Source organism: Taeniopygia guttata, chromosome 9 (genome assembly GCF_048771995.1).
Source record: "Taeniopygia guttata chromosome 9, bTaeGut7.mat, whole genome shotgun sequence".
NCBI lineage: Eukaryota > Metazoa > Chordata > Aves > Passeriformes > Estrildidae > Taeniopygia > Taeniopygia guttata.
In genome coordinates this window covers 2,856,082-2,871,863 of record NC_133034.1, presented here as the reverse complement: position 1 = coordinate 2,871,863, position 15,782 = coordinate 2,856,082, and the positions used below count along the sequence as shown (strand labels likewise).

General features: G+C 42.6%; 1 protein-coding gene across 2 annotated transcripts in view; it reads right to left on the bottom strand.

Annotated features, from left to right (window-relative positions):
* The window catches only part of AMER3 (APC membrane recruitment protein 3), a 41,210-nt gene extending 26,875 nt beyond the window's left edge, over positions 1-14,335 (bottom strand). The window contains exons 1-2 of one of the 2 annotated variants that reach the window (XM_072933238.1): positions 14,159-14,335; positions 4,291-7,354 (exon numbers count right to left, since the gene is read on the bottom strand). In XM_072933238.1, coding sequence (XP_072789339.1) covers positions 4,309-7,308 — 3,000 coding nt within the window. In that variant the 5' untranslated portion in view covers positions 7,309-7,354; positions 14,159-14,335 and the 3' untranslated portion in view covers positions 4,291-4,308. The remainder of the gene's footprint in view (positions 1-4,290; positions 7,355-14,158) is intronic. The other variant, XM_032749941.3, reaches the window with a different exon arrangement.
* Positions 14,336-15,782: the final 1,447 nt, after the last annotated feature.

The following is a 15,782-nucleotide window of genomic DNA, read 5'->3' as shown; positions in this document are numbered from 1 at the left end:
GCATTTAGCCCAAGTATCTGGGCACATGGTGACTAACATTCAAATGTATTAGCAGAGGCAGTGACCTGTCACCTCTGTCTCCCTGTTCTTTGCTTCCACGGTACCGCGTGTGACAAACACGACGTTTGTACCTTGTGATGCATTTGTCTGATCAGGAGTGTGTGTGCATGGCTGGTGGGCTGTCAGATGAGATTTCTATAGCCACTGCAACATGGTCTGGGTAACTGACTTAATACAGGTGTGTATTTCAGAGCCAGAGGCATTTCCAGTGCAGAAAATGTGCTGGCTGTCTCTGTGCTCTATTCTCGTTTCATTTCATCATGTGCAGTTTGAGAGACCATCCCTTTACCATGCCATGGAGGGAGCATGGAAATAGGAGGATTTCTTACACCAGAGTTCAAAAGCTACCATACACTTTTCCTGCTGTGTGCATCGAGGCTCTGCCTTTGTTTTTTCACCTGTTAAGGTGTCTCTCTGACCATTTTGAGAAATAATACCCTACTTGAGCAGAAAACTGCCTATATGCAGATGAGACTTCATTCTGCTTTTCTGTTTTATCAAATCCAAATATTGCAGTCTGACTTTGCCATGCCTATCCGACAGAGAAATAGTCTGCCTGGGAGAAATACAACCTTATTTAAGAGAGAGGGAGTGAAGCTGAGCCAGGAGGGAATAAAAAGCATTACAGGAATTCCCTAGACCGTGAGTAGCCCTTGAGTTGATGAGGATCAGGTACACATTCCTCTGTCACTTTGCAGTGCCTGGGCTGTATTTTATCTGCTTCTGAATCTCAGCTTCTTGATAACAGCAATCACATATGCAATACTGTCTTCTTTTATCTACATCTGCTCTATCCATTATAGCAATCCCTGTTTGATTGACAGTTATGTATTTTTTTCTGACCTGAGGGCAAGCTTATTGCAATGCACTCCTTTCAGGGCTATCACTGAAACACATCCAAAATCTTCAACTGGTGCATAATGTGGCAGTTCAGCATTTGAATGAAGTGAGCACATATTGTTGGGGGCACAAGAGGTTTTGTTGCTCTGCCACATCTACCAGTTAATGGAAGATGCAGCTCAAACCCCATTAAGTGATAGAAATGGCTCAGTGGTCTGAAATGCTGCCATTTGCAGGGAGTGTTTTGTTCTCTATGTGTCCAATAGCTATGACATCCAGTGTTGTCTGTTTGGTCAGTTCCAGGGGTTTTAAGAGTCAGGAAAAGACCTCCCAATGCATTGCTTGAGGACTGTGCTTCCTTTCTGAAAATGAAGTTTCCTGATGAAAAACATGTGGTTGAAAATCACAAATTTCTGCAGCTTTTTTTTTCTATGATCCATGAATGTACAGATCTAGGAATCCTCTCTGTATTTAGGGGTTGGACTGTGTTCACTTTTAAGTCCTAACCTTTAGATACTGAAGAATGAAAATTATACTTTTCATTGCATTTTTTATCTGTAATTATCACTTTCTACATAAGCCTTCAATATTGCCATGTGAGAAAGCCTGGGGTTCCTGGTGAGGTCAGATATGAGACATTTGCAGATTTCTCTCTAAAAGGCCGGGGAAAGGAGAAATGGAAGAGGAACTGTGACTGACATTTCTTGTGCCATTCTTCATCACAGTCCTGTGTCTGTGCTTGTCAGGGTAGCAAAGCCCAAAAGACCAGGCATGGCCCAGGGGAACCCTGCAGAACTTTTGGAGCAGAGAGATTGGGCTTATTTGTCACTGTGGGTCCTGGGATGTGTTGAGATGGGCTGACAAAACCTGGAGATTTTAATGGCTTTTGATAAGGGCTTTTCCTCTGCCCTGCAACAAATGGCAAGAAAGGTGACTTTCTTCCCACCTCCTTCAGGTCAGACCTGGGAGTCCATGGCAGCATCAGGGGCTGCATTTGTTCTGAGGGGCAAAGCAGAAGCCACCTCTGGATCTGTCACTTGTCTCACAGCTCCTAGGTGTGGCATTTTAGAGCTCTCTTTGTGTCTAAGCTCTCGCAGTTTGCACAGTCATGTCCAGCGTAGGAGTGCTTCTCAGGGCTGTCTGTCTCCATGGATTCAGAGGTGACACTGTGTTTGTACACTGCCTCTCCTGCTCTACCACCCCCATGACTGAGGCAAAGTTCCTGAGTCATCTTCACAAAGATTTAAAATTTCCGGCAAACCTGTAGCCCATCTGTTAATGTGGGCAGGCAAGAAAATATCACGTAGGAAAACTCAGTCACACACCAGTGTTTGTATCTGTCCTCACAGCCAGTTCTTTTAAATGACATTTTAACTATAGTCTAAATTCTTCTTTAAAAAATCGTAACAAATGGCAACCTTGCCATTAAATATTCCCTTAAAATGAGCCCAGTCCTCAGAGTCACTTTATGAATATGAAAATCCCATCCATATTCTAAAATTTCATTTATTTTACTGTTTGAGAAACCTTTCTCAAAAGTCATCAGTTCCCTCTTGGAAACAAAAAGCTTGAATTGTCTTTTCTCTGGGACTTTTCTCTGGGTGGAAGGTTGACCTGATCACGTTCCTGCCATGACAGGTATTATCAGTGCTGGCACGTGGTGGCACACAGCAGCTGCCACTTGATACAATGCAAAGAATGTGCCCCAGGTCCAGTAATGTCTACTTGTGTTATGTCTTGTGCAGTGTAAAGATACAGTCGGTTACCACTCCTGACAGTCACACAGCTCCCTTCTCTGTTTCTATCGTTCCACTCCTCAAAATTAGAATTCCTTTCCATTCCTAGCCTGCAAAGGCAGTGATATTCCTAGCAGTATCCTGTGGATTAATATTCACAGCAAAAAAAAATATCAGGCCAATGCATACATTGATCTGTTCTCCTAACCCCAAGCAGCTGTGCCTAGTCCTGGTTCCATACATATGCTTGCTGTAAGCACAAACTTTGCCTCATCTGTACTCAGTTTATAATTTCAGAAATATCTAAAAGAGATGAGTAGTTCTAAGGACTATGGTGTGTTCTTGGATGGCAAGTTCTGCTAAAAATTCTGGTGACACAACAAGGTGAGTTGCTAACCAGCAGAACCACCACAAATGCAGCATTGTTTACAACAAAAATGGAAAAGAAACACGATCACTTCTTTCAGTTGAGAAAGACCTAATTTACTGATGAACATATTATAACTAAACAATGTGTTTGTTAAGGATATGGAAGACTGACAGTCTCTGGCCCTTAGCTTCACACAGACCCCTGAAAAATATCCCTCTCTGCAATGGGAGACTTGTTAGTGGGCAAGGTCATTTTCATAGCGACATAAATAGAAATGAGGGTGGCTAAATCTACCCAGACTTGAAAATGGAAGGGTGTTCTTGCCTCATGCAGAGAGAAACTGTCCTTTTTTGTTTGTGCTGCTTGGGAAGCCTTTAGAGATGACCAGAATGCAGTCACACTGCTGTGAGCAGCAAGAACCAAAGAAATCCTGGATCCTTCTGTTCAATAGTGAGCTGTTCCTTTATTCTCTGTCCTGGACCTTGCCTCCTCTTTGTCTTCCACCACCTCCAAAGGGGCCTTCTCAGAGGCCAAGGCTGGGCAGAGTCCAGCCAATCTGTCAGATTTGGCAGGGCACATGACAGAGAATTTACCCATGTTTCATACTTCTGTAACAAATTCCTCTCAGCAGCTGAAGGCCAGAGGATTTCTCAGCTGGCACAGAGTTAGAACTCTGTACAAATAGTGCCTGCTCTGGCCTAAAGCCTCGTGTGACAGGCAAACCTGAACCAACAAAATCGCTGCGTGCTCCACCAGCTGCTTCTGATCGGCAGCAAAGGTGTTTCTTACCCCTCTTACAGGGCAGGTTCTGACTCTCCTGAGGCTATGTGAGTGTGGCTGAAGGATTTTCAAATGCTTGAGGTGCAGCACAGACCCTGTCATCCCTCTCTTGAAAAGCTTGTCAAGCCCTGCATGTGGGGAATGCCTTGGCTTCAGCTCTTGCTCTGCCACAGCACAGTTTGGCCAGAGACAAGCTGCACCTTCTGAAGAAACACTTCATGTTTGGAATAAGGAGGAGCATCCTTTTGGTGCATTTAGGAGCATCAGCACAGCGCTGTGGCCTTTTCCTTGTGCTTGAGAGCACACCATATGTGTGCACCTGCAGGACAGGGCACATCTGCCCTGTGATTTCACACTGCAGATCCCTGGCTTTCTCATGTGACCCCCTGCATAAATGACAGACCCTGAATGCCTCAGCCTCCACTGCTGTTAAATGTCCCTCAGTGAAAATGGAACAGATTGAATTGTTTCACATTTAATTTCACCCTTCCCCTAAGCACTCACCTTCTCCATGCAGGTGTGTCACTGGTGGTTCCTGGCTGTCAAAGCTGTATCCCGAGCCACTGCCTCTAGGAGAGGGGACAGAGCAGTCCCTGCAGCCAGGCCATGGCAGGGGCTCTCTGCACAGTTCCAGGGTCCTGGGCAGCACTGCTGGGCCTCCTCAGGCTGCACAGGGTCAGACAGACAGACAGCCGTGCTGTGTGAGCCCTGTGAGAAGGTACCAGCTATGTCTGGGCAGACAGAGTTAAAGAGAGGTAAAAATGTTGGTCTACTAAGAGATGTCTCAGGGCCAGAGTCACTTGGACTGAGACCAAAGTCCTTTAAATAGGAGAGAGCTTGATTATTCAGCTGGGCATATTCAAAATTGATCTTGCTTTGAGTAACCTCATCTAGGATTTTTGCTCTGCTTTTCTGATCTTCAGAGCAAATTTGCTTCCCATTTTGCTTCAAATGATACGGACTGCTAGTCTGGAAATTTGTCTCATAGTTGTATTGGTTTGTGCTAGGAATGATGGGATATTCTGGAATTTGAGCAATGCAGCTGCATTCATTGTGCAGCAATAACTTGTTTTTGTACTGAGACATCTTATGAATGATACTGTTCATTTCATTCCCGATGTATTTGTCTTCCAGGTGCTTGTTTTCATAGCTGATTTTTAATGATGCCACCTGTGTTACACAGTGCTCTAAGAGCTGCACTATGTTAGTGCTGCTCTCTGTTGGTGTGGGGCTCATGTAGCTCTGGAAGTGATTGAGGGTTAGAGGCTGGGCTGGTTTATCACAGGAAATAGAGAAAGAGTGATACATTGGTTTATTTCTGTCTTCCCTCTCAAGGGGATCTCGGAGTGAGGTCGCAGCAGTCTTGTAGGAGTAACATGATTCTACTTCCTGATTATCATCTAATGAAGGATTTTCAGAGCTCAGGGAGAAGCTGTCTCTGTTCAGCTTTTCTAGCAGTGGGTTTTTATCTTGGGTTGTTTCACATCCCAGGGAAACTGCTACCTTCTCATTCTCAGTTGAAGATGTCTGCAGATTATCTCTGTTAGTCTGTGATTGTGGTGCATAACTTGATGATCTGGTGGTTTCCACAGTCCCAGGCACTGTAGATAAGTCCGTGTGGTGACTCCCTTCTCTTCCTTGGAAATCCAGATCAGATGAGTCCAGGTTGTGATCTCTTTCAGCAATGTTTACTGAAGAGGCCTGGGTTGAACGTTTTCTTTGCTCCAAAGGCACACATACATTAAATGTATTAGATTCACCCTTGCCTGGTGTCTCCTGCTCAGCTTCTGCGCTCCCTTTCTGCTCTGGACTGTGACTGGGCAGGATCAATGAATCATTAGATTTTTCTGGCTGTGATTGAGGACTCTGAAGGGAGTCAGGGGAGGAGATGAGTCCGGAGTGTTTTCGTAGCCAGTTTATTATCCCCATGGTCAGTGAAAGCTCAGTATCACAGAGCTTTAGCAAACATTCTTTGCCTTTCCATGTGCTGTGAAAAAAACCCTGGCTAATGATGTCTAGAGTTGGTTGAGAAGCCATGTTCTCCTCAGCTCCAACATGAAAGCTGTAAATGGACAAAGGGATTTCAATGGCTTGCTCTGAAACACTTTCAGAGGCACACAAGTCATCATCAAGGATAGGGTTTACTTTGACTTCATTTGGGTCATAGAAGAGCTCATAAAGGGCATCTCCACTGTAGCTGTCTCTTGGAAATCTACCTGGGACACCAGGGGTCTGAGCTTCCTTTAGTTCATCCTCTTGTCCAGGAGAGAATGAATCATAGTAGCCTTCATCACTCGTGGATGTGGATTCCTGGTTTTCACTTTTTGGTGTTTCTGTTTCTGTGGAGCTGGCTTTGGAATTGTCACCTTCTTTATCAGGTGACACTTGGGGGTCTGTGACCAGTACAGCAGCCTGACTTCTATCCTTTTCTGCGTCAGAACCAGGTATCTTCAGTAACTTCTTTTCAAAGAGAGCACTCTGATGCAGCCTTACTGATTTGTTGATGTTGTCCCAAAACTTTGCAAATTCCACTGTCTCATTCTGGCCAGGAGAGGCCAGCTGCTCCACCCCACCTTGGAAGGAGCCCATGCCAGGGCTGTCTTTGTGCTTGCTTCGCCTGAGCAGAAGGTCTTTGCTGTTCTCCAGCTCCAGGTGAGCAGAGCTCTCATCAGCAAAGATTTCCCCACAGCCAGTGAGGGAGTCAAAGCTCTTCAGGGAGGCAACATCTTCACACAGGGCATTGCAGTAGTCGTAGGAGGAGTCAGACTGCAGTTCACTGTCTGAGCAGTCCTGTGACAAGCAATCAGCTGCACAAGTTTCTCCAGTTTTGAAAAGATACTTTGCTAGACGTCCAGATAACTCACTCTTGCAGCCTGGAGAGGCTAGGTTCTTGTCCTTCTCCACCAGAAATGAAAAACTGTCTGGTTTATTTTTTCTTATATGAAATATATCTCTGAGCCCTTTCTTAGATCTCTTGAGGGAAATCCTCTTCCTGGGAATAGTTTTTGCAACAGCTGGTACAAAAGGCATCTGTGGCACAAAGTTCCTGTAATCGATCATCTGACTGCTGCACGCAGACTGGCTGGGGCTGACCACACACTCCTTCTTACTGCTGGAGCTGGACATCCCTGAAAAGCTGATGCTATTGACCAGTCGGCCCTTGCCCTTTCCAACCAAGCCCTCCTCACAAGCCCTGCTGCTGGGGCTGCAGTTCTCTGCTTTGTCCGCCTCAGCAACGCAGTCATGGGTTTTACTCTTCCTTACAAGCTTGTAGGAGGAGCCAGATGATTTTTCCAGGTTGTGACCACTAGCTCCATTCCTTGCTGCTCTGGTAGAAAATCTGTAGTTCTTGTGTGTGGCCAAACATGCCAGCTGGACTTCGGCCACTCTTTGGTTTCCCTCCAGAGCTGCCTTTTTGTCTTTGCCCATCTCATCTTTGTTGGTTGGAGCTGCATGTACTGGTGGCACTTTCTCATGTTGCACACTGGATTTTATGAAGGTCTTTCCTCTCTTGAGTTCCATACTGCTTCCTCACATCTGTTTCTGTAAAGAAAACAGCAGAACACAACTATTGTGAGGTTGGTGGGTAGCGCTCGTAAATTTTGAATGCAACTGGAGAACAAAAGAAGGAACATTAAGCATTATAGAATTGAACTTCTCTGCCATCAGACATTTCCATCAATGAGTCATGGTACTGCATGAGAAACAGACTGAGTGAAACTAAAGGTGTGTTGGCTGAGAGATTCAACATGAAGAAAATAGTGCACATTATGGGTTGGTAGTTGAGGGTCAGAATATTTCGTCTATTAGAAATAAACAGATTTGCATTGAGGATTTTGACTTCAGGATGGCTTTTAACAAGGTAAAAGTCTTGTTCTGAAGGTAGAAGAGGCATCAATGAAAAGCAACGCCTGAGAAACTTAACATGCAAATGTGTGTATCAGGTAGGCTGAAGTTCTTGGAAGAGGACAAAAATCTTAAGCTGGAAAATCTCCTGAGAAAACAGATCAAACTTTTGATACACAACGCTTACTTTATATTAAAATAATCCTTATCTGTGAATAGAAAATCCATAAACCTTCGTACTACTCTGGAAGCATGCAGAGACTGAATTACTGATTTTGCTCCCCTCTGAGTATAATATATAATTTTCTACACTGCTATTTTTATTGTCAAAAATCAAAAATGCCACATTGAAAACCATTGTTAGTCATGACAAAAGTATCATCTCCAATTTACAAAGACCAGTGTAACACACAGAGGCATTGCCATTTTGAGTCTTCACTGTGCATTGATTATCTATTTCTAAAAATACTCTAGTACCTGTATCAATGCCAGTTCCAGGCTCTACCTATATAGTTTAGTATTGAACCTGTTTTATGTTTTCATAAATCTAATTAGTCATTAATTATTTTAGCCATGTCCCTTCCAGTTTTCTTTTTTCCAGTTCTTTTGTAGAAAAATCTGATCCTTTCCTGTCATGCATCAACTTGAATATTGAGTAAGTCAATGAATTTCCATAAAGGTAGGTCAGGGATGAAGCAAGCAGTGCCTAAAAGCTGTTGGACCAACCAAAGTTTTACTTGATGGGAAACAGCAGAATAACTCCAAGTCCTGTTCTTGAAAGAACATGCTTGGATCTCTCACATATGAAACTTCATTTAATGATTTATCTTGTTTTGAATTGGTTAGACATAACTAAACAACTGGAGTCACTGAACAGAAGATTTTAAATTCAGCACCAAGCCTAGGCTTTGTACTCCTAGAATAGAACCTAAAGCAGTCTTCAGGCTATTGTGAACTATAACAGCTGTCTGTAGCCTCCAGAAGCTTTCCAGCTGCCAGGCCTTGCTGGAACAGCCACACTCTGACCATCACCTCACAAGCTGCAGGACTGTCTGTTTGGGAGCACTTCTCCAGCAGGCAGATCACTGACAGCGCCCTTCTTCTAGAAGCTGCAAGCTGAAAGGTGATTAGCAGTATTTACAAATAAATGTAGGTCAGTGACAAAAGGTAGAGAACATAAGGGCAAAGTGTCAATGTGTGGTGGAAACATGGTGGGTAGTGATAGATGGGCGTCTATTATTGTGATTGAGATGTTGGCACATTCATTTCTACTTGGCACTCCATGCGAGTGTTACAGAACATTCTTAATGAAAGTCAGTAAACATTTTACTACCCTGTCAGCTCTCTGGAGTTCACTGATGCTGCGGGAAACTTGTTTTGCATATTTAGAAATAGGTCACTGGGACACGATTACACTCCTCTTCTGAAAAGCAAGGTGTGATCGACAAGCAATTCAGCATGCAGAACTCCAGCAGGGTTGTGAGAACAATCAGAAAAGGCAAGACCAGTTATTAATATCCCAGAAACAGAGTGTCTGACACCTCGGTCCTTTGCAAGTGCAGAAATAGGTACTGTGTCCCTGTGTCCCTGGTGCTGCCAAGAAGCTCCTCAGAGGTCTGTGACATTGGCAAGTGCCAGCCTTACAACAATGTTATGTAGGACTCTTTGAAGTCCTGCAGCTGTTTCTGCCCATTCTGAGTATTGAGCAAAGGTCACTTTTGTGGGATATTGCATACTTGGGAACTTTTCCATAGATGCATTAAAAAGGCTTTGGGGGATGGATTTATTTACTGCCAAGTATGCAATATAGTAAAGCTAAGGATTTAGGATGAAATGAGGTAATCTTTGGAATAAAGTAAAGTTTAGTCTGAATTGTATCTCCCTGATAAGAAACACAATGGATGACCAGTTTGATAACTGGGTCTAGAAACTTCAAGGCTTGTTCTGTCTTTTTTTTTTTTTTTTTAATAGATTAGATGAGCAGTTTTATCTTGAAGCCAAAATGGCCAAAGTAACATATTTACTGAGAATATCTGTAGCATAATAATGTAAGATACACTGATGGTAGCTGATGCTGCCTTTTCAGCTTCTTCTGATGAGGAAAAAGTGTTAGCTGTTGTTTTGGTTTTGTGGGGATTTTGTAGTTTGGTTTGTTGGTTTTTGGGGTTTTTTTTTTAATCTACAATATATATATATCTAATCACCAAATTTGTATTCTAATTATTTAATGTTACTATTTATTCCCATATATTCTATTTCTAATACTCCCTCAGGATTCATGCCAGACTTATATCTAGTTCATTGTGCCATCCTGCTTATTCTAAGACCGTCGTATCTTTGTAAAATTTCCCCATTAAAAATGTTATTTAAAATGAACAGAGGAAAGGGAGGACCTCCTCAGTCAACTCTTTGAGGGCTCCTCAGGACAAATTACCAGAGTCTGCAGATTTTTTAAAACATTCATCTTAGATGCTGTTTTGAAACTTCCCATAATCTGAGTTCCTCTTCATACTCAGGTGATGTAAACTGTCAGTGTACTTCTTTCCAAAAATAGACCAGAAATATTTATGTGATTATTCTGTCTTTCTATATCTATTAATACTTTTAGCCCTTTTCATTGGAATGAATTATACCATGATACCTTTTTTTTTTTTTTTTTTTTTTTTTTTGGTCTCTGCAGGGACACAAGTTCTATATCTAACCCCAGAAGCAGTACCAGTGAAGTAAGAAACAGACTAAAGTGCTGTAAAGGAAAGTTACCCTCCAGTGGTTACATAAAGCTAAATCAAAATTCTATGAAAAATTATTACAGACATTTAAAACATAGTACATTTTTATAGAATTTCTTGACCCATGCACTCAGTCTGTCTTTGTTTCTTTTCAATTATTCTTCTCTTGGACTTGCAGGATATCACTTCTTCCACAGGGATAAAAGATATATGAGGGCCTGATTTCCATCTTTGCAAAGGAAATACAACTTGCAATTAAAAGTCACTGTAAAGAACAAAAACCAGTGGAAACTAGCAGTCAATGTACTGAGAGTCTCAATGTTTTCTTCATTAATAACAAAATGTTTTTTACTATCTGCAAAATTGCTTATGGAATGTGTATAAAAAGAAGACATCCTCAAATCTTGCACTGGGCTACAGTTTAGTTGTCTTTTACAAGATTGGGTACAGCAGCAGCACTGAGGCTTCCCATCCACAGTAAACAGTACTTTTTATCTGGCTTGATCAGACCAGCTGCTCACTTTTAGGATTTCACAGGTGTCTAAGCAAGCAATTAGACGTGGATTTGAGGCTGATACCATAATGGTAGTAAGGTTTTCTTTTAAATTTGGATAATATTGTTCATAAAATGCAGAGTTGCTTCATGCTCAAATGTATACCATCTGTGCAGGGTGTGTCACAGCCTCTTCAGAAAATCAGGAGGTTTTACTGCATCTGTGATTCATCTGAAAGTAAATTAAAGTTTTAGAATGGAAAGATGAACACACTCCTGTGGGCTGAGGAGACTTGATTTTAGGACAATCAAAGCAATTGCTTCTGGATCTGGTGAGCAAGACTTAGGTAACTGTTCTGGCTAATAAGAGCCATATTCAGATGGCCTAAATCATCCCTAAGTCCAGGCCAACATACAAGGACCAAAGAGGGGTGCAATGGAGCCAGATATTCATTAGGAAAATGAGTGGAGGCAGGATTTAAACTGTGCAGATGTTGCTTCTGTCATGTCAGTCAAAGAGAAGGGTCACATTTGCCTCTGCCCATGGCCCCAGCACTTTCTGCCAGCCAACTACAAGTTTCCCTCTGTGGGAGAATGTGAGAGAGCCTTACTCTGGGTTTTTGGCTGGGTCAAAGTTGTTGTATCTTTCTAGTTCATAACTCAGCAGAAAGGTTTGTTTAGGCTATCTTCAAGGAAAAGGTAAAATATCAGTCCTCTTGTATGTAATTCTAGGAACACCATCCTACTGGGAAATAGAGGTAACTGTTTCAGTGAGGTTGTATGGATAGAAATAATACTATTACAAAGAGGAAATTTAGATAAAGTCTCCAGCTTTGGCAAGTTTGGCTCAAAATAATTTTGCTCAAGTAGGAAAAAATGTAATTGAGGTTCATTTATTTCAAAATCTTACCAGCTATCCAGCCTGGACTTCTCTTACTTGGTTGTTTGATGTGTAATTTATATATAATCATCTCTCTTGGAGATAGAAATAGGTTAAATTCAGAATGTAGTGATTTTGAAGGGGAGATAGGAGGGTCCTTTCTTTACATTTAGATTACTCTTACAATTAGCAGATTGTGATGCCATGCTGCCTCTTGCTAAGCAGAGTTCTGCATATCACTTGGCACCTGAATTTCACCTGCCTCCAAGCATTTTCCTTTTATTAAATAAAAAGTTGATAAATACTGAATAGTCTCTCAGGCTTTTTAATTCAAAAATAAGGAAAAACGTCTCTTTGTACTGCTTTTATGTTTTCAGATACAAGTTTGGAATGAGTCCAAAATCCCTTTTCCAAAAGTGGCTTCATCCCAATCATACTTAAGATGCTGAGTATCAGAGGTACCTTTGAAAATGTTACCCTGCTTTTTAATCAGAAATCGTAGCATAATTAAATTTCCTGAAAGCATCTCTCTGGTTTGGGTATATGGACATGCATTAAGATTCAGAGCCATACCTTTTAAGATGAAAATTTTTTAAAAATATTTCTTGATAAATGATGTAATGGGAAAGGGGGAAAGAACAGAGCACTCTGGGAGGCTCTCCTGATTCTTAGCCTCAGGAGGATTTTTACTGGCCACCAATTAGGAGTTCTAAAATGCACAAAACAAGCAAGCATGAGGTGGTGAAAGCCACAGCTACTTTTAAAGTCAGTGAACAACACTAATTTTAATCTTTAGTATCTAATCAATTAGCAGTGCATAAGGAACAGCTGGTGCTCCCAGTAAAGGGTGTAGTGGGAGGGAGATTTTTGGAATAAGACTGTTTATTTACAGGGAAAAATATTAACTCTCTAGCTGAGAAGATGAAAGTGAATAATGGGAATACTTACTAATAATCATGAACATATATTCCATTCTGTTAATTTGATTTTTAATTGCGAAGCAGAATACGGCTTCCTTGCCAGAGGGTAGTGATATTCTCACTGCAGTTATTGTTAACACTGTTTCTAGCAAGCAAATAAACATATCAGTTCTTCTGGTAAAAAGCAAAGATGATTTTAAAGCAGGGCTCATCTTCTCCGATAAACTGATTACCCTGCTACCATCTCATCTCCATTAGAAAGCAGAAAAGAACAGGGTGGAAAGGATGGAGGATGTAATCAGGGACAGTCGTGATTCAGGAAGCAGCAGAATGTTTATTTTTAAAGGCGCCTGTGTGACACACAAACCTGCATTGAGATCATGCCTCTCCTTAGGAGTACTCCTCTCATCATCCTTAGTGGCTGTATCTTATCATTCCCCTTAATCATTTGTCTCTCTTGGGTAACCCAGGATGCCCAATTGTTTGCATGTACATTCAGGTCAGGCAATGGCTTTCTCATGAAAAACCAGCAAAAAGCATATTGGTGTGTTTTTAATTCAATCCTCATTCCACTGAGCACACAAAGTAAAATCTTACACTCCCCAGCAGAATACTAGAAAGATGTGTAGTTAAATGCTTAATCTTATTAGCAATGTGCTATAGGGAAGTCTGAACCTCCTTTTAAGCCCTGACAACTGTTTTGTGGAGCTCAGGATTTTTTCATAGTAAAATTAACCACGTTTCTACTCCTAGCTCACTATCCTGCTGTGTGCTGACAGGAGGGATCCCTGGCAGCACAGCAACACCCAGTGCTTCCCCAGCCCCATCTGGGATGCTCACAGCATCCCCCAGCCCCATCTGGGACACCCACAGCATCCCCCAGCCCCATCTGGGACACCCACAGCATTCCCCAGCCCCATCTGGGACACCCACAGCATCCCCAGCCACGCACGGGGTGTGTGGCAGGGCAGAAGGAGGCTGAGCCCATGACAAAAGGAGGCTCTTTCTCTGACAAAACCTCTGCACCCCTGTCTCAGTTTTCTTCTGTACCTGAGGCTGAAAGAAACATAACTGGCTTGAAATTACATCATGTAATTCCAATTACATCATGTAAAAGGGCAGCTGTAACTCCTGCGCAGGGAGCTTTCGGATCATCGCTGTACTGCTAAGAGAAGGCAGCAGAGCAGAAATTTCCACTGCATACCTGAGAAGAAAACAAGGCTTTTTTTTTCTTGACCTGACCAGCAGCCTTTTGGTACCAGACAGCAAAGTGTTAACACTGACAGCTTTGGCTGTGCTCAGTAATTTATTGCTTTAAAAGGAGTTAGGATGTGCATTTTTATAAATGCAGGCACAGACTTGCCATATGTATGGAAAAAGAAGTAAAAAGCAATACTTCAAAAACAAGCAGTCACTCCAAAATAATACTCAGAGTCACTGTGTCAGAGGAAAAGAAATGCCATTGCACAGAGCAAACGAGGCAGTTCACAAAAATTTTACTCACCATGTTTTATCACTGAGCAGAAATCCTCTGTCTCCCAGCCTTGCTCCTGAAGCTGGTCTTTATCCAGAGACTCCTGCGATGCTTTACAGATTCTGAGGGGCTGGACCACTGCTGCTCTCCAGTGTTACTCTCCACCCCCTGTCTTTTCCTCCTCCTTCTTCCTTCATCCCCACCCCCTCATTCCTCCAGCTTGTAGCTTTTTCGTACCTAACATAGATTCTGAGCTTCCACATGGAGCTTGATATAGGAAAGATGCTTATTTCAGCCATCTGCTCGATGCCACAGAAATGCCTCCTTTGCTTTAGGAATAAAAGCAAGGAGGTAAGCTCGGGAGTTTCTGAGCCAGCATTTTGGTTCCTCTCCATATGACTGCTTATTAAATAGGGAGGAATACATCTAAATTAATTTCATTTCTCACATGTTCTTTTGTTTCAGACTAGGATTCAGGAAAAGTGATCTGAATGTGTTTTGGTTAGTGTGATGCTTCACTGGCAGGGTAGGCAGGCTATTGGACTGTGCCACCCTTTGTAGAGCTTGAGTGAAAGCTGAAATTAGAAGGGATTTCATGTGGAAGCAAAGTGGTGTGAGGGGAAAGAGTGACTATTTCAGCTGCCCAAGGCTGGAGTGCCTGTTGGCTCATACTGCCTTCAACAAAAATCATTTACCAAATTCTCCTTTCAGTCTAACTTCTGCTTCAGTGTGCAGCAAAGGCAAGATGTGATGTTACAACACCATTCTCTGTTATACAGATGATTTACTACCATCACAAACACCAGGGCTCTAATTTCACAGAAGTGTAAAGCTGATATCCTTCCCCCAGCCCTCTCCATTTGAATGGCTCCCAATCAGATCATACTTTGATTGTCCTATTGATTCCTATCTAAGTCCTTTACATCAGCCTCTCCAGGCCTCCTGCTTGTTGAAACACCTCTGCTGGGGGCAGAATAGGAGCCTCTTAAAAGCCAGAGTGGATGCCATGAAGCAGTGGCTTAATCCACTTCAGTGGCTCTCCTGTGAGTTTAGAGCTGCACTCAGGATAACAGGGCAGCTGTTGAGGACTGGTGTATCTGCAGGGGAGCTGCCCACCTGATGCAGGGGCTAATTCACAGCTGCTCTAGGGCAGCAAACAGGCAGCTCTTGGATGGCTGAAACAGACAAGTCCAATCCCTGGAAGCATTTAGAAAATCTCCAGCTCTGCATGAATATGAGCATTCCCTCGCAACTGGAGCAGGTGCATCAGTCAGAGAGCTAATCCCTACTGTCCCCACATCACAGCAGAAAGGGAACAAAAGCCTCAGCCTGCTACCTGTTCTCATCTTCCTTTTCATTGTGTGCTTTTGCTGAATCTTGGAGAGAGGGGAGGAAAGGAGCTTGAACCTTTGTGCTGTTTAAGCTTCTAAAGCTGGAAAATCAGTCTGTTAACTTTAAAGCCTGCAAAACAGAGTGCTCCTGCTCTGAATGTCAGAGCCACTCAGGTGTCCCTGATGGTAGAGATGGGAAAATTACATCTTGGGGAAAAGCCTGGGTTAAATCTAACCCACAACATGCAGAAAGCCTTTGTGTGACTTTACCAGGAGACTGGTGGGAGGAAAGAACAGGTTGTGGATGAATCCTAGTAGTTCTG